At 53.4% G+C, this 25,344-nt stretch overlaps 2 protein-coding genes across 7 annotated transcripts; one reads left to right on the forward strand and one right to left on the reverse strand.

Annotated features, from left to right (window-relative positions):
* The first annotated feature begins 501 nt into the window (after positions 1-501).
* On the forward strand, positions 502-21,154 carry ABCC10 (ATP binding cassette subfamily C member 10). 6 transcript variants are annotated; one of them, XM_040473592.1, is made up of 22 exons: positions 503-627; positions 991-1,162; positions 3,580-4,798; positions 6,128-6,355; positions 6,978-7,134; positions 7,418-7,527; positions 9,150-9,229; positions 9,881-10,052; positions 11,430-11,528; positions 11,924-12,113; positions 12,886-12,963; positions 13,124-13,318; positions 13,720-13,873; positions 14,057-14,246; positions 16,229-16,572; positions 16,861-17,030; positions 17,520-17,680; positions 18,013-18,266; positions 19,677-19,822; positions 19,918-20,015; positions 20,254-20,366; positions 20,670-21,154. In XM_040473592.1, exons 2-22 carry the CDS (start codon positions 1,002-1,004, stop codon positions 20,821-20,823), a joined length of 4,473 nt encoding a protein of 1,490 aa, XP_040329526.1. In that variant the 5' UTR covers positions 503-627; positions 991-1,001; the 3' UTR covers positions 20,824-21,154. The 6 variants fall into 6 exon arrangements, 5 of the variants coding, with proteins under 5 accessions (XP_040329530.1, XP_040329526.1, XP_040329527.1 ...); XM_040473593.1 differs by having other exon boundaries at positions 580-686; XM_040473595.1 differs by lacking the exon at positions 503-627 and adding an exon at positions 649-744.
* DLK2 (delta like non-canonical Notch ligand 2) lies at positions 21,082-25,323 on the reverse strand. The gene is made up of 5 exons (XM_040473597.1): positions 24,851-25,323; positions 24,518-24,581; positions 23,401-23,531; positions 22,807-22,951; positions 21,082-22,003 (listed from the first exon to the last, which is right to left on the reverse strand). The coding sequence occupies exons 1-5, from the start codon at positions 24,924-24,926 to the stop codon at positions 21,268-21,270; spliced, it is 1,152 nt and encodes a 383-aa protein (XP_040329531.1). The 5' UTR covers positions 24,927-25,323; the 3' UTR covers positions 21,082-21,267.
* Positions 25,324-25,344: the final 21 nt, after the last annotated feature.

Genomic DNA, 25,344 nt, shown 5'->3' on the forward strand with positions numbered 1-25,344 from the left:
GGACTACTCTAAGCAAGGCGCTTGCCCTAAACACTTTATTCAACTCTCTCAGCAGTACCTTGGCATTGGTATTGTTGCCCACTTTGTACAGGCAAAAATAAATAAAAAACAAAACAAAAAAACCCTTAAGTTCAAAGAGGTCAGTAACTTCCTCAAGGTTATGCAGCCTTGGAGTAAAGAAGTAAATGGCCTAAAAGTCCCTAAGTGGCATTATACGTCCGTGTACCTCGCACGTTGGGCTTCTCAGTTCTGTAAGCTTTAAGAATTAGTGCAATGCACGTGCCTGCTAGTAAACAGGAGACAGATGGGAGCTAGTACTCTACCTGAGCGTGAATAAATGACGTCGCAGTAGAGCTGACATCAGTTCCTATGCAAATAAAGTAGCGTAAACCCGCGGCAGGGTGGGACTGCCGCGCCAGCACGCCGGCTCAATGAGACCTTCGGCGGCAGAGAGAAGTGCGCACGCGCGCAAAAGCCTGGCAAATGGGCGGGGCAAACGGTGCCAGAGAGGTCATCCCGCCTATAGGGGGTGCCAAGCGAGCCAGGCTAGCACCCTAACCCAGCAGCAGACTCTTGCATTCACCAGTGCTCGGGATCTTGGAATCCGGTGGCAAGTAGCTTCTCCAGGTCAGAAGTTCCGGATCTCTGGGGGCAGAGACACAAGAGAAGGGGAAAAGCCAGGTAGGGTATGTAACCAGCCCAGAAATCCGCCCGCTCGGGGGAGCCAGACTACTTCCCTTTGAGGTAACGCGAGAATGGGCGGGGTCTGGCCTCCGCGCCAAAGCGAGGGGAGGTCCCGGTTCGGGGGCGGGGTTAGAGGCTGGCCGACCCGGCTGTCAGAGCCCTCTGACACCACTCCGGCTTCTTGGTTAACGCCCCCACTCCGTCTCCCAGGGTGTCGGCTCCCTGCCTGGACTTCGCCGTTGGGAACACGGATTCCCCTCTGTCTGGGAGGAACCTTTCCTCCCTCCACCTCGGCTTTCTCCACAGGTGAAGCCTCCATGGAGCGGCTCCTGGCCCAGCTGTGCGAGACCAGCGTGTTGCAGCCGCTCCCGGTGTGGGAGGGGGACACCACGGGCCACTGCTTCACCCAGCTGGTGCTCAGCGCCCTGCCCCACGCTCTCCTCGCCGTGCTGAGTGCCTGCCACTGGGGCACCCCGAGGTGGGTAGAAACAGGTGCAAGACATCTGTCCATGTGTGCCTGCAGACCTCACCTGAAACCCGCATATCCGAGGCAGTTTAACCAGAATAGTGAGGTCTCCGGAGTCGGGCAAAAATAGAATAGGATCTGGGCATTAGCACTTTGCAGCAGTGTGGCTCTTTTGGGTCAAGTTACCGGTCTTCTCTGGGCCTTATAAGCATTATTGGGAGGTTAAATCAGATAATGCTTTTAAGCATATAGCGCCGTGCCTGGTACATTTTTAAAGGCCAGATGCTTGGTAGAAAGCATCACTTCTGTAGATTTTTAGATGCACAAACCCAACTGCCATGGATTGGAGGCATAATTGAGTGAACAATGTTTTTAGACGGAAAGGATAACTTGTGTTGAAGTTGTAGGATCAGTTTATCACCACCACGTGTATGAAAACTGTGTTCCTTGGGGCTCCTGGGTGGCTCAGTCAGTTAAACCTCCCACTCGATTTCGGCTGGGGTCATGTTCTCATGGTTATTGAGGTCAAGTCCTACATCGGGCTTTGTGCTGACAGTGCAGAGCCTGCTTGGGATTCTCTCTCTCTCTCTCTCTCTCTCTCTCTCTCTCTCTCTCTTTCTCTTCCCCCTCTCCCGCTCCTCCCCTGCTCACACTGTCTCTGTCTCTGAAAAATAAATAAGTGAACTTAAAAAAAAATTTTTTTTAATAAAAAAGAAAACTGTGTTCCTAGACTAAGAGAGGCATATGTAACCAGCTGGAGAGGAAGCAGTTAGTAGAAGAGAAGAGCAAAATCAAAACTTTAGTCTTTCTGGGTTTGGGTCTCTAAGGTGCAAGTGCCAAACCCACTTTGATTTTGTATTTATTTCCTGTATGACTAGATATGTCTAAAGTTACTGTTACTCTGGCTACTGACAAGGCAGGAGAGAAATCTAGTCTCTGCCGTTGAGAGTCCCTAGTCTGATAGATGGAATGTGTCCCTATCCAAGACCAGTCAGGGCTTATGAATCTCTCCCTTCAGGAGGAGAAACTTGGGATCTGCTTGGTCTGGGGGGGGGGGGGGGGGACTCTTGATTTGTATTTTACACAGAATGAGACAGAAGTCTAGAGAGGGTTAGTCAGCACAGACATCCAAAACCTGCTCAGAGGTGTATCTATTAAACACAGTTCTTTGGGAACTCACAGTCTAAGGAGCAGGCAAGAAAGACCATCATATAATCAATAGAAACCATGGTTATCTCATTTCACTTACCAGACATTTTGTACATTGCTGAAAAGGTTTAGAGAGATCCAGAATCTCAGACAAGAAAAGACATTAGAGGGCTTTGAGTCCAGACTCCTTACTGCTCACTGTAGAAATGAGGAAAATGAGATGCAGAGAGAGAAGGAGACTTGCTCAAGGTCATAAGACTGGCTGATGGCCAGCTTGGGACCTCCAAGGGCCCAATGTTCTGTCCCCACATCTTAGAAAATAAAATTCTTAAAGGTTGACTTATATTCCGATATAAAGCACTCCACATAGCTGTGGTTAGCTGGACTTTTTAGAGGCAATCCAAAGCATGCTAATCTACAGGTAAACTTTTTCAGTAATCCAGCCTTGCTAACAAAGGGAATAATAGATTTAACCTCACTGTGTGAACCTTCAAGGCCTTCTAATATTCACTGCTACAGGTGTGTTATCCTGTACTTGGTTTTCAGTGTAGACAGATCACCCTTTTGTTCGCTAAAACTGTTTTTTGCATGCCAAGAAGATAGAGACAAAACTAAAAAGAGATTTTTCTTCAGCAAATGGAGTCACGGAATACGATCTATACCACCTTCTACAACCATTGGAAAGACAGAGAGTAGAATATTCTGAGGCTTCATAAAATTTAGGCTATAGTATAAGAGTGTAGAAGCCATATATAAGTTCACCTAATAGTGCTTCAGGTGAATTTAAGGGTTATTTTAGGTAGATAATTTTATAAAAATAAATACTCATTCCTTAGTTGTTATCTGTGTGAAAATTTAGGATTTTAAAACCTTTTTATTTTCATTTAAGTAATCTCTGTACCCTACATGGGTCTCAAACTCACAACCCCAAGATCAAGAGTTGCATGCTCTTCTGACTGAGACAGCCAGGTGCTCCTGGGATTTTTTTTTTCTTTTTTCTAATTAGTCTTCATGTTCCACACAACCTTAACTAAAAATTGTTAGTTTCTGTGGCAAAATAATGGTCAGAAATTATATGGGTAGATTGGAAAATGGATTAGGTTGTGACAGGGAGACTTCCTGGAGGAAAAGCCCTGAATTTCAGAGTAAAATGGGATAGAAATAAGGTGTACAAGGCAGGAAAGGGAACTGACTACCTCTAGGTAAGTGAGTTATTATTTAATGTCTGGGTCTCAGTCGGCCATTATGTGCCTCCTTTTCTTTTGCCCCCTTGTCTCTAGGAATCCAGATTACATCCTGCACTGCAGTCCTGGCTGGCGGCTCCGACTTGCAGCTTCCTTCCTGCTCTCCGTCTTTCCACTGCTAGACCTCCTTCCAGTTGCTTTGCCACCAGGGGCAGGCCCAGGGCCAATAGGGCTGGAAGTGCTGGCAGGGGGCGTGGCAGCTGTGGGCTGGACCAGCCACTGCCTGGCCTTGTGGGTGTTGGTTCATTCCCCTCATGGCCACTCCCGGGGACCCTTGGCCTTGGCTCTGGCTGCCTTCCTGCCAGCCCCAGCCCTAGTGCTCACCCTGTTATGGCATTGCCAACGAGGCACACTTCTGCCCCCACTTCTCCCAGGACCCCTGTCCCGCCTATGCCTTCTCATCCTGCAGCTGGCTGCACTCTTGGCCTATGGACTGGGCTGGGCAGTCCCCGGGGGACCACGGGAGCCCTGGGCCCAGGAGCCCCTCCTGTCCCAGGAACAGGAACCTGAGATAGCTGAAGATGGGGAGAGTTGGCTGTCACGCTTTTCCTATGCCTGGCTGACACCCTTGCTGTCCCGAGGGGCCCGTGGAGAGCTACGGCAGCCCCAGGACACTTGCCACCTTCCACACAGGCTGCACCCCACCTACCTGGCTCGAGTCTTCCAAGCATGCTGGCAGGAAGGGGCCCAGCTGTGGAGGGCCCTGTATGGGGCCTTTGGGCAGCGCTACCTGGCACTTGGACTGCTAAAACTGGTGGGGACCATGCTGGGATTCTCGGGGCCCTTGCTGCTTTCCCTACTGGTGGGCTTCCTAGAGGAGGGGCAGGAGCCACTAAGCAATGGCCTGCTCTATGCCCTGGCGCTAGCTGGTGGGGCTGTCCTGGGTGCTGTGCTGCAGAATCAGTATGGGTACGAGATACGGAAGGTGACACTTCAGGCACGGGGGGCTGTGCTGAATATTCTGTACCGAAAGGCTTTACAGCTGGGGCCCAGACGCCCTCCTGCTGGGGAGGCCCTGAACCTGCTAGGTACCGACTCTGAGCGGCTACTCAACTTTGCTGGGAGCTTCCATGAGGCCTGGGGCCTGCCCTTGCAGCTGGCCATCACCCTCTACCTGCTGCACCACCAGGTGGGCGTGGCCTTCGTGGGTGGTCTGATCGTGGCACTGCTACTGGTCCCTGTCAACAAAGTGATTGCCACCCGAATCATGGCCAGCAACCGGGAGATGCTACAGCACAAGGATGCACGGGTTAAGGTGAGGGGCTACTTGGGGTCCCTCAGAAATCCGGAGACCCCGCCCAGCATCCTGGTCCCCAGGTCCTCCCATGCACAGTGCCTGAGGGCGTTAAGATCTCAGACTGCTAAGAGCTAGAAGTTAAGAGCTCAGACTAGAGAAAGACAGACATGGGTTCAAATCCCAAATCTACCACTTACTAGTTTCATCATCCCAGACAAGTCACTTAACCTCTTTGGGCCTCTGTTTCCTCATCTAAGAAATGACCATAATTATATTAGGTAACACTGGGTATAGGGCAAGTCACAAAGTAAGCACTAAATGAACAGGACCCATTAGTAATACTATAGTATTAGCTTATACAGCAATTCTAGGAGGTAGGAAGTAGCCTGTCTGGACCAAATGGGTTTTTAGTATTAGTGCTAGGACCCGAGCCTCCTGCCTCCTCATCTAAGGGCACAGACCATCCCGTAGCCATAGTACAGAGGCCTGGGAGAACCCCAGCTACCTCTAAGGGGTGGGTTGTGGGGGAGGGAGTAGGTCAGTCTTCAGTCTAGACCAACGCTAGGTGAGGAGGGTCTGGCTAAGTCAATTCTGGGTTCTGCAGTGACTGAGGGATGGCAGGCCTGGAGCTCCACACAGCATAGTTATCAGCCTCTTCTGGGAGTAGCTCAGAGTGCTAACAGGGAGGAGGACTGTCATAGTTGGTTATGGCCCAGGGCCTCTTCCCCTACCCATGACAGCTACAGACTAGATCTCCAGCACCATCTGGGAAGACTCCCAGTGCCAACCTGACTTGCAGGCTGGGGATGTGTGAGTGTTGGGATCCAAAGAGTTTATCTGGCCCTTGCCCATCTTGCCTGGGCTCGTTGGCCTGTCTGACCCTGGGTTTTGTTGTGGCCTCTTACACCTGTATACTCTAGCCATGGGCCATACTGGTGACTAGCTCCTGAAACCATCTTCTTCTGGCTTTGGGAAGTAGTCTTAGTCCCTCATCTCATGGAAGGAGTGCTTTTACCCCAGTGTGGTAACACCCCTGTAGTTTCTATCACTTCATCTCCTAGGAAGGTGGGGGGGATTCCAACTCTGACTTGTTCCCTGCTGGAGCACACATGGAGGAGAAGTAAAAGACTGGCAGGGGAAGCAACTCGGGGCTGAAAGGGATTTGAAGGCAGGGTTTCAAGTTAGGGCTGAGGTGGGAAGAAAACCAGGGCTAGGAAGTACAGAGTATCTGGGAGCTTGGAGTACTTGGCCTCCTCTGTTAGGAGCTTGGGGAAGACTGGGTAGAGGAGAATGGACACACATGAGCAGTATTTCCACTTCACACTGCCCTCTGGTCTCTATCCCTAGCTCATGACAGAGCTGCTGAGTGGCATTCGAGTCATCAAGTTCTTCAGGTGGGAGCAGGCCCTAGGGGCCCGAGTAGAGGCCTGTCGAGCTAGAGAACTGGGGCGACTCAGGGTCATCAAATACCTGGATGCAGCCTGTGTGTACCTGTGGGCTGCCCTGCCGGTTGTCATCTCCATCGTCATCTTCATCACCTATGTTCTCATGGGGCACCAGCTCACTGCCACCAAGGTGAGGACCAGGAGAGGAGGGGATGGCTGTAGCAAAGCGTGGAGAGAGGCAGCAGCCAGAGACTGCAATGGAGTTGGGAGGTGGGCTCAGACCCTCGGGACTACTGGGAAGGAGGATCCCTGGCTGCCTTACCCTTTCCTAACCAAGCGGGAATTCTCTGAAGTTTCTGGGGTCTCAGATCTATAACCCTTTCTCCTCTGTGAAGACATTCCTTTTTTTTCCTCTCTTCCTTCTTTGACTTCAGGCCCAGTCTCCATGTTAGGTCCCCTGATCCCCATTCTGATAGCCTTGGGCAAAAAAGGTCCATGATGTAGTGCTGGCTCTGGCCAGGGCCAGATGATGTCTGTCCTTAGAAATTCTGAGAGGGTCTCAGAATGCGCCAGGCCTCTGTGCTTATTGAGGTGCAACCTGGATCCCTGGAGGAACATCTGGGATTTCTAGGATTCTGAAGTGACTACCTTTGCCATCTCTGACCCAAGGATTTTCTAGCCAACCCCTCAATTCTGCTGCTGCTGCCCTGTTCTTCCCTCCACACACCTGTCCACAAGGCCACCCATAGAGCAGACCTTCAGATAGCTCCTGGGCTTCAGGTGATGCTTCATCCCCTTTCTATCCTACTTAGGTGTTCACGGCATTGGCACTGGTGCGCATGCTCATTCTTCCCCTCAACAGCTTCCCTTGGGTGATTAATGGCCTCCTGGAGGCCAAAGTGTCCTTGGACCGGATTCAGCGTTTCCTTGACCTTCCCAACCAGAACCCCCAAGCCTACTATAGCTCAGGTAATGGGAAGCTAAAGGGAAGAACCTGGCACAGGATGAGGAGGGAACTGTAGCCCCGAGGATGCTGTACATAGGTGCTGGCAAGAAGAGCCAGAGGCAGCAGAACCCAGGCAGAGCAAGTGGCCATTTCCTGTGGGAGAATCCTCAGACCAAGATAGGCTGAATTAGCACTGGGCAGGTAGATACAAGACAAGCAAGCCAATGACACACTCCTGGTTTACCCTCCCCAAGTAGGTAGATTGTGCATTAGAATCCCAAGTTGAATGCCTTTTTCCCTGTTTAGATCCCCCCACAGCGCCATCTACTGTGTTGGAGCTGCATGAAGCCCTGTTCTCCTGGGACCCAGTTGGAACGAGCCAGGAGACCTTCATCAGTCACCTCGAAGTGAAGAAGGTTTGTTGGTTAGACAACCTAGGGGAGTCCCCAGATGAATGAGAGAGATGCGGACTCAGTGACAGATAAGCAAGGATGGTGCCAACCGTAGCTAGGTGGCCTACGTCTCTAATCACTGAGGGAAAGACTGGAGGGGCTGTGGTGAGCAGGTCTACACTTATCTCTGATCACCCTCCCATTAACACAGCTTTCTCAGAGTTGTCCACTCTCTCCCTGGTCTTTAGACAGGTATATCCTCCTAGTGCAGGCCAACAAGTATGTCTGTCTCTCCATTGTCCCTCAGAGGCCAGCAAGTTGAGAACAGACCCCAGAGCTTATTCAGCATCTGCCCCAGGCTGGGACCAGGGGAGAGGCCCAGGAGTCTCTTCTGAGAAGGATTTTGCAAAGAGGGTAGATAATCCTCTATTTAGCCTGGTGAAAAGGAATCACACCTTGTGACTCACACCATAGCATACACCCTCAGACAAACACTTGAAAGAATATTCCTGGCAGGACAGTGACTTCTGTTTACCCAGCTTCTGAGTTTTCACTCTTTTCTGACCCCTATCCAACCCTTTGCCCCACAGCTCAACCCAGCATTCTCTAGTCTCTACCACATTTGGCTCACATTTCTGGCATGGGCTGTATATTTTGTTTTTCTTAGTTCAGGCAAGACAAGGCTGGAATTTTTCAAAGGAATTTTACTAATGTGTCGGTTGGGGCTTTTTGGATATAAGTCATAGAAACAGGAGCTAGCTTAAGCAAACAGGAATTTATAATGAGGATATAAAGATGAATTGCAGAATCCAAGGGCATGCATGCAGCCGGATCTCAGCAGCAACCCAGAACCAGGACTCAACTCCTAGAACTTTCCTTCTGTCTACTTCTCTCATCTGCCTCCTGCTTCTCTCAGTGGACTTGCTCTCCACTGAGCAGAAGATGTGACTGCAGACAGCCCTCCCACTTACAGGCTAAGCCAGAAAAAAGGGAGAATTCCCAGGGGAGGGTCTCAGCTTGGTCTGGTGGCCACTCAGAGACGGGTCAATACTGGCTGACAGATTGGGGGCATTATAGAGCTTCTAAGAGCTCTACTTCTTTCTTAAAAAAAGGGATTTTTTTTCCTTTTTGTGCAGGGAGATAGCCCCATGAATGTATGTTACCACTAAGAAATGAAGGGAGAACAGAAAATTTGAAACTGTAAATCACAGAAATGGGCATCTGTGCAAAGTACTGCCTTTTACTCTGAGATAGCAGAAGTCTAGCCACAGGTGGACATAGTTAGCCCAGCATCCAGGCCCCAAAGCCTGGAGTCCCTCCCCTCCCCTCTCCTTCTGGGCTCCCTACCTTGACCTTTCCTGGGAAATTCTGGGCAGATTTCCACCCATTCTCTCTAGCATACTCTCTGGCTTCTCTCCAGAGGCCCTTCACACAGACAGTGAAACTGATCGCTCCTCTGAGTGGGGAGTAAAGCACTATACTTCTCTAGGTGCTGCACAGTGTCTCTGAGGCATAGCTCAGCCTGAGGGCTGGAACATTCTTTCCTTACAGACTAGTGGGGGCCCAGAGAGAACCCTCTGTGGAATGTTTGGCAGCCCAGGGCCTCAGGAGGGAGACCTGATACTTCCTGTCTGGCTTCCTTGCAGGGTGCCTTGGTGGGCATCGTGGGGAAGGTGGGCTGTGGGAAGAGCTCGTTGCTGGCCGCCATTGCTGGGGAGCTCCACAGGTGAGCAACCTCTAGTGTCCCGCTGTCCTCAGCTTTGACCTTCAGCAGACACTTGCCTAGTCCCTGCCATGTGGTGGACACCATTTTAGGGTCCAGAGATGCCAAGAACAAGACATTGTCCCTTTCTTGGGAGAGTTTTCAGTCTGGAAAGGGAAAGGCAGTCAAGAAAGTGAGTTATAATCATCACACCAACGTGTTGCAAGTGGTATAATAGTGAGTGAAGAAATAAATGGAAACATCCTGCATCAGCCGCTATTTCAGAAAATGTGGTTATGCAGGGAGGGATCCAGAGAGGAGCAGAAGTATGAAAGAAGGGCTTTTGTCATGAGAACAAGTGAGTGTAGGGTGGTGGCCATGCTCTCCTCTGAGCTTCTGAGCACATCCAGATCTGACAGCTGCTTGGCTGTACCCAAAGAGCAATTTCTTCCCTTCCCAGACCAGAATGACCCCCCTCCCCCAGCCTCATTAGGACGCCTCAACCTCAGTGGCTGCCAATTCAGAGACCCATGTGACATGAAGGGGGACCTGATGTAGAAGTCTAGAGACTTCTAGACTGATGGCAGTCTAAAGAAGCTTCTGGGGGGCAGGGGCTGGGTATGGAGGGACCCAGTGGGAGCTGGCTCCCCATGCTGCTGGCCCTGCTCAATGCAGGCTGCATGGACGGGTGGCAGTGTGGGGGCTGTCCAAAGGCTTTGGCCTGGCGACCCAGGAACCGTGGATCCAGTTTGCCACCATCCGGGACAACATTCTCTTTGGGAAGACATTTGATGCCCAGCTGTACCAGAAAGTGCTAGAAGCCTGCGCCCTCAGTGATGACCTCAGTGTGAGTGCCTGGCCCTGAAACCTCCTGGCTACCTGTTCCCCCATGTCCCTGATACCTCAAGTCAGAGACTTGCTTCTCTGGGAAGGGGTTGCTTTTACTCAAGCACCATTAACCAAAGACTGGCTGTTAGGTTTGGTCCTCCCAGAGTGTCCAGCTGCGTGCTTCCCCCTTCCGTGTAGGACCCAGAGCCGTGGTAGTGATGGGGTGTTCCACACAGCCACTAAGGGAACCCTGAGGCCTCTGAGGCTAGGGGAGGGTTCCCTCTCAGGCTTCGCCCTACATAGGTTTGGTTCTGATTCAAGAGGCTCCCCCACCTCCCACTTAGAGAGAGGCTTAAGAGAGTCAAGAGAGTCAAGGTTACTCCGGGCAAGTCCATTAGATCCCCTATATCCTATGTACTAAATTTAGAGGGATGAGATTCCAGATTTCTCCTGTGACTTTCCCACTCAATCCCATGTTCCCTGTAGGACTATTATCACCACTACCCTGTCCAGGTAAATGTGGAACTTCCCTGGAAAAGAGGACCTTTAACATTGACCATGGGGTATCCTATGCCCATGTATCATTTATTTTTTTTCCCTTTTTTTTTTTTTTTTAGTTCATTTATTTATTTTGAGGGAGGGGAGGGACAGAGAGAGAGGGTGAGAGAGAATTCCAAGCAGCCTCTACATTTTCAGCACAGAGCCCGACTCGGGGCTCAATCTCATGAACCATAATATGGTGACCCAAGCTGAGATCAAAAGGCAGATGTTAAACGCACTAAGCCACCCAGGTGCCTCATATCATTTGTTTCTACATCAAGCATTTCTCAGATGTCTGCTGGGTACTGGGAACTGTTCTAGGCACTAAGAAAAAAGATGAATTACAAAGCTGTTCCCTCAGAAGGAAAAGCTGTCTGGTAGACCACAGGTGCTTCCTCTGGTATGCATACCCCTTAGCTAAGGGGACCACTCCTGAGGCCACAGGAAGACTTGGGGTACATTCCTTCTCATTCCTTCTGGAAAAACCTATGAAAGCTATCACACTGATTTTGCCCATCATCATCCTTGCCTGTTAAAAAGGCAAGGTAGTGAGTGGGACAGGGTGGTTAAAAATCTATATTCGTGTCCTACTACTTACGAGCTGTGGAACAACCTTGGGCAAGGTAGTTACTCTGAACTTTGGTCTCATCTGTGAGAGACAAAAATACCAACTTCATGAGGTCGTGGGGATTGGATTATTGGAATTATGGGTTATCCCCTGTGGCTTGCTCACCCAAATTCAAGTCTCCTCAAGCTCCCTGGCTCTCTTGACCCCCTCTACCTCTTCCCTGCAAAGAGATGGAGTAGAAGGTATTGGGGAGCCCACTGACCAGTGCTGGGGGGCCTTTTCTGTCAGATCCTGCCTGCTGGGGACCAGACAGAGGTGGGGGAGAAGGGTGTGACCCTCAGCGGGGGACAGCGGGCCCGGATTGCCCTTGCTCGTGCTGTCTACCAGGTAAATTAAAGATAGGGGAGTCTGCAGCCTTGGAGGGAGGGGGAGTGGAGATATTTTCATTAGCATCTGGTTTCTTTCTTCTTTACTTAATGTTCCTGAGGTGTTGGGCCCTTGGCCACCCCATCCCCCTTTTGCAGATTGAAGGCAGAATTAAAGGCTCTTTAAAAAGCATTGTGTAATTTGAATTGCTGGGACCCAGCAAAGCTGAGCACAGGCCTTGCTTGACTGGAGGGAAGTTCACCCTCAGCTCTTACCTCCTTCTCTTATGCTCTAAGGGTAACCCCTAGAGTTCCTCTCAATTGTCTTCTCTACCTCAAGATTGTGTCCTAGGAGAGGTCTGGGTTCTAACCAGAGGACCTGGACTTGGTGCCCATTGTGCCCCTACCTCTCCCTAGGAAAAGGACCTCTATCTCCTCGATGACCCTCTGGCTGCTGTGGATACAGATGTGGCCAACCACCTGCTGCATCGGTGCATCCTGGGAGTGCTGAGCCACACCACGAGGCTGCTGTGCACCCACCGCATCGAGTACCTGGAGAGGGCGGACGTGGTGCTGCTGATGGAGGCCGGGCGCCTCATACAAGCCGGTAATGTGGGCCACAAGGGTGGGAGCCCACCCAAGGAAGAGAGCCGTCTGCCCAGGTGTAACAGGGGCAGGTGGACTGTCACATGTAGACTCTGCCACCTCCTCCGTGTGTGGCCTGGGCCCCTGTCATCCTTCTGTCTCATGAAAGACCCTGTCCTGCCTTCACAGAACTGGTGGGAGGCAAGAGAGGAAGAGAGAAAGGAGCACGCTGGTGCAATGCCAGTGGATTTGGGACTTGGGCTGTGTAACTGGGTGCTTTGGGAACACAGAGGCCCAGGATCTCTGAGAACACTCTTGTCCTTTGAGAAGAGAAAGCAATCAGGTTTAGAATAGTCTTTTTATTAAAAATACAAACAAACAAAAATCAACAAAAACCCCACCTCTGATGGATTATTATCCAGCGGGACATGACCGTCTGCAAGTTCACTAGGAGAGAAACAGGAGGAAATGAGGCTCCACCAGAGTTTTAAAAATTTCATGTGACATGAGGAGAAAGCTCTGTAGTTAGGAGAGGTGACTCTGGAAGAGTGCTCATGGGTAGCTAGGACTGTCCTTCTGGGGGTGAACATTTTCTGTCTGTGCTGCTTGGACTGCAGACACAGAGAGATGGACTTGAGGGTCCTGCTCAGAGTCTGGGGGTCCAGGGCAGGGCCCTGCTAGGGAGGGTCAGGGAAGAGGTCCAAAGAGAACGGGAAGTGAATTGGCAGGTGCATTGAGAAGGGCAGAGTACATACCCAGGACAGCCCCATGCTGATCTCCCTGTTGCCTTCCAGGGCCTCCCTCTGAGATCTTGCCATTGGTGCAGGCTGTCCCCAAAGCCTGGGTTGAGGATGGACAAGAGTCTGACTCAGGTATGGCTCAGGGGTGAGGAAAGAGCTTGCCTGTCACCACCATACTGTAGAGCTACATTTTCCTCAAAGCTCCCCTGCCCGTCTGCAACCCTGAGGTTTAACTGTTGTCCTGAAGACATAACCCCCCCATCCCCACCCCCCACCTCTCTGATCCTCACAGCCACAGCACAGTCTGGTCAGAACCTGGAGAAAACAAAGGCGGGGCTGGAAGTGGAGAGGAACATATGTGGCCGCCTGCTGCAGGAAGAAAGCAAGAAGGAGGGTGCTGTGGCCTTCCACGTGTACCAAGCATACTGGAGGGCCATGGGCCAGGGCCTGGCCCTAGCTATCCTCCTCTCGTTGCTGCTCATGCAAGGTTGGAGTGAACCCCAGAGCCCCTCATCCCAGCACAGCCAAGGTCCCCATCACAGCCATCTCTTTGTCCGGATACTTACAAAGCCCTGAGACTCACCAGGCAGGGGCAGCAGCTGAGAGAGTCCCAAGGGCGGGAGGGGTATACTCTGAGGCCATCTTCTGATTTGTACCACACCCCCCCATCCCCCAACTAGCCCTGACTCTGCAAATGCCAGATCATGCACTCCTCAGAGCTAAAGGGTGATAGGCACACTGAGGAGGACATGGGATAGTTGCAAGGTGAGGAGGGCCAGGGGGGTGAAGAAGAGTAGAAACCAGAGTCCAGGGCAGAGGAAGGGGGTGTTTGAAGGGAACAAAAGAATGGGTCTCACTTACAGCTTTTCCCTCCCAATCCTCACCCAGCCACAAGGAATGCTGCTGACTGGTGGCTCTCCCACTGGATCTCTCAGCTGAAGGCAGACAAGAATAGCTCCCAGGAGGCACCAGCCCCCAGCAGCCCGGGATCCACGGGACTTCTCTCTGCCCAGCTGCTCCTCTTCTCCCCAGGAAGCCTCTAGTGAGTGGCTGGGGCTAGAGCAAGCCTGGCAGTCTCCCTGAGGTGTTGCCAGGCAGGGCTTGAGAGGTAGGGGGCTGGTGTTCCAGGGGTGTGTCTTCTGGTGGGGAGAGCTGGCATGGGGGAGGGGAAGGGACACCTGGGGGGCCCTACTTTTGGTTACCCAGCCCCCTCCTCACCACCCAGCACCTCAGTGTCCCCACTGCCGAAAGCTGCCCCCAATGGCTCTTCAGACATCCGTTTCTACCTCACCGTATATGCGACCATTGCCGGCGTCAACTCCCTCTGCACCCTTCTCCGGGCAGTGCTCTTTGCAGCAGGCACCATCCGAGCGGCCGCCACCCTGCATCACCGCCTGCTTCGTCGAGTCCTTATGGTGAGGGGATGGGAGGGTGGAGGTGGCATGAGGGAGCCCTCTCAGTATCTAGGCTCCATTGGGGCCCCATCCTACCTCCTAGTCCTCAGAAAAAGATAGCCCTCACAGGAGGGTACAGCACTTGACTCAGAAGGCCTGGAGAGCCTTCTACACCTGGAGAGCATCTACCTACATTCAGACCCAGTTACTTAAGCCTATAGCTTTCTCATCTGTAAAATGGGGAGAAGAGAATCTTTCTCAGAGTCACTTCTGTTCTGGACTTCAAGTGCAGAGGCCTGAGTTATTCATGGAACATAGGACACCCCTTAGATCATGAAAGATCCTTTTTTAATTTTTTTTATCTGCTCCCTGTTATCTGCATACCCTATTTCCATTTCTGTCCTTTCCTTGATAAGCAACCATTCTAAGTGTGGTTAGTTAGTATGTGTCTTTGTGGGATTTGAAAAAAATTTTTTTAAATGTTTATTGGTTTTGAGAGAGAGAGAGAGAGCGAGAGAGAGAGCACGTGCATGGGGGAGGGATAGAGACAGCAAGAGAGAATCCCAAGCAGGCTCCGAGCTGTCAGCACAGAGCCCAATGTGGGGCTGGATCTCACAAACCCAGAGATAATGACCTGAGCTGCTATCAAGAGTCGAGAATCGGATGCTTAACCGACTAAGCCACCCAGGCGCCCCAGTATATATTTTTGTGTTTGTCTTTTTGCAAATGCGTATGTTTTGTGTGCCAGCATTTTTATAAATGACGATCCATTTCTTACAGTTTTTATTTAGGACTGTTTCTAAGATTGATCCCTGTTGCTATGTGTATATCTAGTCTGTTGCTGACCCTGTAGACTTACGAGGATTAAATTAGTACATGGAAAGTGCTTAGAATAGTGCCTGACACATACTACTCAATTAGTAATTATTGTTAATGATGTTGTTCTTGTTATAAAGCCCTTTCATGTCTGTTACCTGGGTCTCATAATAACCCTGTGAAGTAGGTACTGTTATCCCCATTTTGCAGGTGAGGAAACTGAGGTTCTGAGAGTGAAGTGACCTGGGCAAACCTAGTTCTGTGAAGAACGAGGCCATGAACCGGGTACTACATAGGTCTTCCTGTTGCCTGTCAGGGAGTAGCTGCCCACTGTTCTGCCTCTCCTCCAGGAGCAGGGCATCTTCAGGCTGTGATAGAATTCCTTTCTTATAAACTGGCTTTAGGAGGTGCTTCTGAAAGTCCTTTGCCCTAGTCCCCTGCCCTAAGAAGATTGTTCCCCAAGTAAAGGCAGAGAGTTGGGGGGATGGAGAAGGTGAGGAAAGGGACGGGCTGTCTTTGAGACAGTCCCTCACAGTAGCCATCTAAACAGCTGGTGGTTGCTGAGCACTTACTCTAGGCCAGGCAGGCTGTGCTAAGCACCTGACTGCTGTATGTGGCTTTCAATCCTACCAGCAGCCTTGGGAGCTACCATTCTGTTATTATCCCTGTTTCTGAGATGAGAAACAGGGGCCTTTAAGAGATTAAGCTCCTTGCCTGGAGTCTCCCGGTTACATCTAGTAACTGGCAGGGCTGGAATCCGAATGCTTAGCCATGAGATAATACTGACTTTGACTGCTGTCCTTATCACTCTGTCCACCCACGGGTAATCAGGATGTTCCTCCTGACATCTAACAATCTCACTCACTGGCCTGAAGTGCCCGTCTTCTAGCGAGAGACTGGCTCCCTGCCCTTGAAAGGGGAGTAGGTATGTCTTGCATGGAGGTAGAGGAATGGCCAGCATGGCCTGTTAGGGTCACCACTGGCCAGAGGGATGGGATAGTATCTTTCCCAGCCTGGGGTAGTCTCCCTCCAAGCTCCACATGCCCCTCCTCTCTGCCCTCAAACTCTGGGAACATTTTCCTATTCTGTACTTTGGGCCTTTGTCCCCACCCCACCATCCCCCAGTGCTGTTCCCAACCCCTCTTCTGCCAGGCCCTGCCTTTGTGCAACCACACCCCCTCTCCCAGGCGCCAGTGACTTTCTTCGAGTCCACACCCGCGGGCCGGGTCCTAAATCGCTTCTCCTCCGACGTGGCCTGTGCAGATGACAGCCTTCCCTTCATGCTCAACATCCTGCTGGCCAACGCAGTAGGCCTGCTGGGCCTCCTGGCTGTGCTGGGCTCCGGCCTGCCCTGGCTGCTACTGCTGCTGCCACCTTTGAGCATCATCTACTACCGCGTGCAGCGCCACTACAGGGCCTCGTCCCGGGAGCTGCGGCGCCTGAGCAGCCTCACGCTGTCTCCCCTCTACACCCACCTGGCCGACACCTTGGCTGGCCTCGCAGTGCTCCGGGCCGCCGGGGCCACTCACAGGTGTATGAAGTCTGCCTCTCCCAGCCACGGGGAGTGGGGGAGGGATGAGGTGCCGAAGGAGGGGAGAAGGACCCCTGAGAAGAAGGGCACGTGGGTGCGGTACCCTAGGGGAAAGAGGAAGGAAACAGAATAAAGGGATAGTGAGGCCAAACACTGGCCCCTCTATACCCCTGAGGAGAGGCCTGTGGGTGTGTAGATCAGCTCCAAGAAAGACGTGTTTCGGGGAAGAAGTCTGGATGGGTCAGTGCAACAATGGAGTGGCCTTACTTCCCTCCTGGCCTTCACCAGGTTTGAAGAGGAGAACCAGAGACTCCTGGAGCTAAACCAGAGGTGCCAGTTTGCTGCCAGTGCTGCAATGCAGTGGCTGGACATTCGGCTGCAGCTCATGGGGGCCACAGTGGTCAGTGCCATCGCGGGCATCGCCCTGGTGCAGCACCAGCAGGGCCTCGCCAACCCAGGTGCCACCTCTCCCCTCAGAAGCTTCACTCTCACCTCAGAAGCATGTTGTCCCCTCACTCCAGACCTCTCCCCACCAACATTTCACCTCCCACCCAGGGGTCCTGGGAGGAATGTTGTGATTCTCATTGCCTGCATTGTAGAGTTGAGGAAACTAAGTCCTAGGGAGAAACTCGCCCAGGTGGTGGTGGGTCTGGGACTAGAACTGAGTCTTCTAATCTTCACCCCTTTCCTGCTCTTCCCCATCCCCAGCACTCTGTCAGGCCCGTCTTCCATGGTCATCCCTTGTAGCCTCTCCAGGCCCATTGTGTTCCCTTGTGGCCAGCCTCCTGTGGTTCCTATCTAGGTCTTGGTGTCTTTCTGCTTCTCTGCTGGCTTCCTTTACATGCCCACAGTCCATGGTTTGAAATTCTCCTGTTCTGCCCCACCCCTGCTCCACATGCACCCCCGTGTGTAGGCATCCCTTAGTGGCTTGTGCTCCTCTCCCCTAGGACTGGTGGGCCTGTCACTATCTTACGCACTTTCCCTGACGGGCCTGCTCTCGGGCCTGGTGAGCAGCTTCACGCAGACAGAAACCATGCTGGTGAGCGTCGAGCGACTGGAGGAGTACTCCTGTGACCTACCCCAAGAGCCCCAGGGCCAGCTGCCACGGGTAGGCCTGCACCCCCGCCCCAGGCCTGGGCACTGGAACCCTGGAGGACCCTCCTACCCTCCTGACATGCCCCATCTCTCCCCCACTTCCTTTCCTTTCGCTCCTCACTATCTTTCTCAGCTCCTCTCACGTCCCCATGTGATCCCCCATTCTTCACAGCTTCCCTCATCTTTGTGCCCTCATCGAGAGGGCCCCGTCTCTGTGGCATGCGCCCTTTCCTCTCACACCAACCCTTTCTCTTTATTCTTCTCTCCACTCTCCATTGCCCCTCCTCCTCCTGATTTCTTCCACCTCACCTGTCTCCCTCTCTCTCCCACCCACGGACCCACCAGCTGGGCATTGGCTGGCTGACCCAGGGGAGCGTGGAGTTCCAGGATGTGGTGTTGGTGTACCGGCCAGGGCTGCCGAATGCCTTGGATGGGGTGACCTTCCGCGTGCAGCCTGGAGAGAAGCTGGGCATCGTGGGCCGCACGGGCTCTGGCAAGTCTTCCCTGTTGTTGGTGCTCTTCCGGCTGCTGGAACCTAGTTCGGGGCGAGTGCTGCTGGACGGTGTGGACACCAGCCAGCTGGAGCTGGCCGAGCTCAGGTCTGGGGGAGAGAGAAGAAGGGAACCAGACTACTGGCACTTGGAGGAAGGTCCAGCTAGGAAGGCTATATATCAGTTCGGGGCAGCCAGGGCCAATCAGGGGCGGGATGGAGCATAGGACAAGGAGGTGAGGATGGTGAGCTCCCGGTGATCAGGTCCAGACTCATAGCTGTGGTCTCAAGGTCTGCAGTCTGACCGACCCAGACCCACCTTTCCAGCTTCACCTTCTATTTCCCAGCACATAGCCTCTGGTTGAGACCCACCAGTCTGTGCCTCCTGAACCCGAGCCTACCAAGGGCAGTGCCCCATACTGATGCCCTCAGCTCTGATGCTCAGCAGGCGGTGCTTGGGACAGCTCGAGACCTGGGCCAGTTGCCCCTAGCCACAAGTGGCCTCTTCTGGGGCTAATCATCTCCTTACCCCCAACCTCCAGGTTTACCTAGTATCATTTTTGCTGGGTTTCATGGTATGCACGAGGTAGGGCAGCTCTGTCTTCTAAAGTCCAATACTGATCCCAAGGCCTGGCTCTGCTCTTCCTGTCTTCTTTTTTATTTTTTTTAAATTAAAAAAAATTTTTTTTCAACGTTTATTTATTTTTGGGACAGAGAGAGACAGAGCATGAACGGGGGAGGGGCAGAGAGAGAGGGAGACACAGAATCGGAAACAGGCTCCAGGCTCTGAGCCATCCGCCCAGAGCCTGACGCGGGGCTCGAACTCGCGGACCGCGAGATCGCGACCTGGCTGAAGTCGGACGCTTAACCGACTGCGCCACCCAGGCGCCCCAATTTTTTTTAAATTTTTAAAAAAATGTTTATTATTTCTGAGAGAGAGGGAGACACAGAACCCAAAGCAGACTCTAGGCTCTGAGCTGTCAGCACAGAGCCCAACATGTGGCTTGAACCCATGAACTGCAAGATCATGACCTGAGTTGAAGTCAGACACTTAACCGCCTGAGCCACCCAGGCACCCCTCTTCCTGTCTTCTCTTACCTGTGGTGGCCTTATCTTATAGCTCCACCATATAGCTCCTCAGGACCCAATTCCAGGCCCACCTCCAACCTTGAAGTGTCCCCTACCCATTCACACTCTGGTCATTCCTTGCCACTGCTGCCCCAGTGGCTGCTGGAGTCAGGCCCACACAATTTGTCTCACTCCTGCTCTCCGTGTCTTGTACCTCAGTCAGATGTAAGTTCCTTAAGGATAGAGTCAAGGCCTTGGATGTCTTTGATATTCCTCTTGGTACTGGCACAGATCTAAGTATGTGGCTGGCCAACTCGGGACCAGAGTGGGAGTTATGTTCGGGTCTTGCCCCAAACTTTCCCAGAAGGGCTAGCTAAAATCCTGTGCTAGGAACAGAAGTGGCCACATCTCTAGTCAGGACTCCATGTCCTGTCCCCACCTTATCCCCCAGATCCCAGCTGGCTGTCATCCCCCAGGAACCCTTTTTGTTCAGTGGGACTGTTCGGGAAAACCTGGATCCCCAGGGCCTGCATGAGGATAGGGCCCTGTGGCAGGCCCTGGAGCAGTGCCACCTGAGTGAGGTGATCATGTCCATTGGTGAGTACTAGGTCCTACCCTGTGGTGGCAGGAAGGAGCAAGGAGGGAGCAGGATGAGGCCCGGGACCTGGGAGTGAGGATGCTGTGCCTTGCAGGTGGTTTGGATGGTGAGCTGGGTGAGGGAGGCCGGAGCTTATCCCTGGGGCAGAGGCAGCTGCTGTGTCTGGCCAGGGCTCTCCTCACGGATGCCAAGGTAAGGCAATAGGAGGAGATAATTAAGAGGGCCCAGAAGAAGGGAGGGGACAGTCAGGGTGAGGAAGTGAGCTGGGGAGAGGTTTTGAGAGACTAAGACAGCTTTCCTTTTAGAGCTCGAGGTGGGGGATCTGTAGGCTGGGCTGGGCTGGGCCTGGCCAGGAGGGATGGTGCTTAGGTCGGAGCCAAGGCTAAGCCTCTTCCTCCCTTTCCTCCCCAACCCTCCCCACATGTTCCAGATCCTGTGTATTGATGAGGCCACAGCAAGTGTGGACCAGAAGACAGACCAACTGCTCCAGCAGACCATCTGCAAACGCTTTGCCGACAAGACAGTGCTGACCATTGCCCACAGGTGTGCCCGCATCCAGAGTGAGAATCTAATCAGGGACTATGGTGACATGAACCCAGAGCCTCCCTTCCTTTCAGGGACCCCAGGGCTCAGGGCTCTGGAGATTCCAATCCCTCGTGAATCTCAGCTCCTCGTTCTCCAGGCCCTTTATATAGTAACACATTGTCCAAGGGTATCTCCAGCCAGGAGCTAACACCTGTGGGGCAGACCTGTGCTGTCCAGGGGACGACAGGTGGGACAAGCAGCTCAGCTTTCTTCTTTAGGGCCTTGTCCTCCACTCCCCACTGACCACCTTCTCCCGTACAGGCTCAACACGATCCTGAACTCTGACCGGGTGCTGGTGCTACAAGCGGGGAGGGTTGTGGAGCTGGACTCCCCTGCCGCCCTGCGCAGCCAGCCCCACTCACTGTTCCAGCAGCTGCTACAGAGCAGCCACCAGGGATCCCGCTCCTCTCCCTGAGGGCCCTGAGCCTGACCCCCGTCCCACAGTCTTATCCTGAGCAGGTACAGAGGTGCTGGCTTGCACCTTGCTTACGTTCTCCTTTGTGGCTCTACCTCTCCCTCATTTCTCAGAGGGGAAAAGGGGACCCTGGGTTCTCCTTTGGAAACTGTGCTTTCTTGGGGAACATAGTCCTGAGGCTTCCCCAGAGCCAGGCCTCTGCTCTGGCCATCTTGCAGCTGGGATTCCAGGCAGGTTTTTCTGGCAAAGGAGCCCACGTGCACTTTCAGAGTTTTATTTGATAAAATTTCCATCTTACAGTCTATGTATTAAAAAAATAATATTTCTGGTGTGAGGCTGAGGTCCCTCAGTGTGTGTACCCCAGGAGAGGGGTGGCGAGAAAGGGCTACTCCAGTCTGAGAAGCCAAGGAGGTGAAGGTGGGGGCCGGAAAGCCCCCACCTCCATCACAGTGCTGTGGTCTTTCCAGGCTCAGGGGGCAAGTCAGGAGACAGGGAGAGCCCTGCTGGCAGCATGCTAACCTGACACTCTTGATCCTGGCGTGCTGGAGCATAGTGTGGGGCAGGGAAGCAGCAGGGTCCAGGGGGGCAGACACCCCGGCGCCAGGCCCTCAGGGTCAGCAACATTGTGGACAGGACCAGAGCAGCAGTGAGGGCCCCAAATACCACCACGGCCACCAGGCTAGCTGCACCTAGCCCAGCCTCTTGCCTCCGCACCACCTCCTTCACTGAGATGCGCAGCAGACCTGCCCCCACACTGTAGGGGACAGGCCCTGTGGCAGGTACCGCCACAGCTGAGGTGGGCCCCAGGGGTATGTCCACTGTGGTGGCAGGATCTGGGACTGGTAAGATGAGCTCACAAGTCTTGCCGCCATAGCCACTGGGGCAGAGACAGTCAAAGTCATGGACACGGTCCCGACAGCGGGCCCCTCTCTGGCATGGGCGGCTGGCACAGTCATCCAGGTTGATGGTGCAGAAACGTCCAGCAAAGCCCTCAGGGCAGAGGCAGGAGAAGCGGTTTATGCCGTCCAGGCAGGTGGCGCCATTGGCACAAGGCCGCATCAGACAGTCGTCTACATTGACCTCACAGCGGGCACCCACGAAGCCGGCCAAACAGCGGCAGGTGAAGTTGAGGGCAAAGCCCTGGTCGTCCTGGCACTGCCCACCGTTCCGGCATGGAGAGCTGCAGTGGGGGTGAAAGACGCTACTGATGCCAACTTGGCACCTGCAGGGTAGCCCAGGTCAGCATCCTGACCACCGCTACCCTTCTACCCCCTTTCTAGCTATGTCCCCTTGAGCCACTGTCTCCGAGCCTTGAACGCCTCATTCTAAAAATGAGAATAAGGGGGCTTCTGGCTGGCTCAGGTGGTAGAACATGCAGCTCTTGATCTTGGGGTTGTGAGTTCAAGTGCCACATTGGGCGTAGAGATTACTTAAAATCTTTTTTAGAAAATGAGAATAGTACCCAGCTTCCCAAACTGCGAGAGTTAAATGAGATAATCCAATGTCAAACAAAGGCCAGGCTCAAGGCAAGTGTGCTATTATTATCCTCATAAGCTCTCAGGCCTGAGGCAGAAATGAGGACAAGTCCAGCCCTGCAGCCCCATTTCTTCATTCACAGTGAGGCACAAGGCTGCTGTGTGCAACATCTTTATAGGGGCTGTGTGCCAGCTTTCCCGAGGTAAAGTCCTACGTCCTCAACCTCCCCACACCCACCTTCCCCACCAGAGCAGTCACACATTGATGAGTTACACCTCCAGCTCCTACAGGTTTTTGTTGTTGGGGAAATGGTTCCGATGGTACCCGAAAAGTTGAGAAACTCTGAACTGGGGACACTTTGGCAGACTGGGGTTTTATCCTCAGGTGCCCCCATGTGGGACTTCTCCTCAGCCCTAATACTTCACCACCACTCTCTCTACAGTCCTGCTTCTTCTCTGTCACCAGACTGTCCCTTAACCTCCCACTCACCCCCAGGCCAGCACTCACCCTGCCTGTTCACAGGGTCCAGCCTTGCGCTCACAGTCATGCCCATGGAAGCCTGGTGGGCACACACAGTGGTACTCGCCGCCCCCATCATAGACACACTGGCCTCCATTCCGGCAGGGGGTCTGCGTGGTACAGATGTGCTCGTCTGGAGAGAGACCGGGAAGGCTCTGGGATAGCCCCTCATCTGGCACCCAGACCTGCCCAGGCCCCACCCAAAACTCTGTGGGCGTGACTTGCACTACAAACCCACCCAGAGCTTGTATGGTGCGGTGTGGGGAAACAACACTGAATCGGACTCTGGAGGCTCCTGGCGCTAGCACTGTCAACCTGTCTCAAAGTGATGGGGCAAGTTGTATCATCCATGGGCCTCAGTTTCCTCATTTGTAAAATGTGAGTATATTTTCAGCAGCTGCCTGGCTCACCTCACAGGATTATGTTGAGGCCCAATTTAGGCAACAGGTATAAAGTCTAAAATGATAAAATACCATGTATTTGAGGGTTTGAGCCAGACACAATAGGTATTAAGTCTGGATGGATTTTTTCCTAAAACACACAGGGTCCCCAGCCCAACAACTAACCTCTCTACTCCCCTACCTTTGTCACAGAATTTGCCCGCCCAGCCACTGTGACAGATGCACTGCCAGGGCTGGTGGCAGGTACCGTGCTGGCAGCCAGGCATCCTCACACAGCGCTCACAGTGCAGCCCCTCCCAGCCTGGGTCACACCTGATGGGGAGAAGCACAGGAGCAGGGCTCTGGGTAGGGGAATCTGAGGAAATGGATGAGGGAGGACCAGATCTTCTAGAAAACAGGACCTATGAGAGCCCCTAAAGGGAAAGCAGGCCTATCCCAGGTAGGCATAGGGTTCTACAGGGTCAGAGGACATACATATGGAATCAGACCATCAGACGCCAGCATGCAAGTCCTCGTTCTGCACTTTGTCTAACCTTTTTGGGCCTCAGTGTTCTCATCTGTAAACTGGAGATATGCTTGGCAGGGATGGGTTGAGGAAGAAATTAAGATATTTGTAAATAACCCCAGTGCCATTCCTAGCATGTCTGAGGTGCTCAGAAATGGTTTAAGAAGAGTGACCTTGAAAGGTCATCAGGACTATCCTCCCATCCTAATTTCAGGACAAAGGTCTGAACTATTTCAGAGTGTCCCAAACACTGCCAGCCCCTCCGGCCCCTTGCTCTGTCAGCTCATTTCCTTATGTGCACTTTTCTCCTACTACAGATTTTGCCCATCCCCCACTCCAGTGAGTCAATTACTCAAATGCATCAAGAAAGATCCTCTTTCCTGAGTGCTTCTCCACAGCAACCCTTCCGCAGCTTTTCTCAGACTAAACCCATTCTCTTTATATCATTATCTCCCCCCTTTCCTCATGGGCCCCGATCTCCAAACTCTCTCAAGCTTCAGGTCTTCCTCCTGGTATCTTGAGGAGGAACATTTCAGAATGCTTGGATCAGCCTTGGGAGGGTAAAAAAGTGGGGAGGCATAAGCGAGAAGCAGCATTAAGAGAGGCAAAGCAGAGAACTGGGGGTAAAGGAGAGGCTGACTAGTCTGTCCTGTGGCCATGAGGGAATAGGGAGTGAACAGCAGGATTCTAAGCCCCTAGACATTCTGCCATGGGGCTTGACCTGGTTGTGGGTGTGGACCTGCTGGGAAACGGGGAACAAGGGGGTTTGGGAGCACGTGTTCGAGAGAGCTACCTGCAGGAGCCGTCAGGCGCGCAGCAGCCGTGGGCCAAGTCACAGTGGGAGCTGCAGTCATCGGCTGCAAGAGATTGACGTAGGACGGGTGAGACCGGGTTAGGGTTCGTCTCCCTGAGATGCGGGGCTTGGAGGACGAGGGGTCTCAGTAATTGGGGAGCTCCCCTTTGGGCTCAGGCAGAACAGAGACTCCTCGAATTGCAACGGGACTACCTGGGTCTCGCCAACCCCGCGGGTCGAGCGGCTGCAGTGCCGTCTCTGGCCGGCAGAGGTCAACGCGCAAGCGAGGGATGGCCGGGCAGGGCCGCGACCTGAGTCCGGGGGCGCGCTCACCTCGGGCAGGCTGAACGGGTGCCCCCAGGATGCACAACAGGCACACGAGATGTAGGCAGCGGCAGCCGCTGGGCATGGTCAGCGCCGGCCCCAGGAGGACGGACGGATGGACGGCCGGACTTGCGGACACCTGTGGGACGGCACAGGCTGGGAGGCGGCCGGACCTGGATTCCGGTTCTGAGTGATAGGAGCCGAGGAGGAAGAGGGGCGTCCGGACAGAAGGAGGTGGGGGCAGCAGGAGGGCGGAGGCGGGGAAGACTGAGCAGGCGAGGAGACTGGAGACAGGAGCCCGGGAGTGGGCTCTGTGGGAAGGAAGCGAAGGATGGGCAGCGCCGAGCGAGGTCAGGCGCTGGAGGGGCCCGGGCAGGGAACGCAGTCCGCAAGGAGGACTCCGTGGGGATGGGGACAGCGTCGAGAGATAGCCTCGGGCACGAAGGGGACGCGGGGGCCGGTTCCGGGCAGCGAGCAGTCTCCGCCCCCCACCTCAACCCCCC

This window comes from Herpailurus yagouaroundi, unplaced genomic scaffold (assembly GCF_014898765.1).
Source record: "Herpailurus yagouaroundi ecotype Mexico unplaced genomic scaffold, PumYag 139, whole genome shotgun sequence".
In the NCBI taxonomy this organism is placed as follows: Eukaryota; Metazoa; Chordata; class Mammalia; order Carnivora; family Felidae; genus Herpailurus; species Herpailurus yagouaroundi.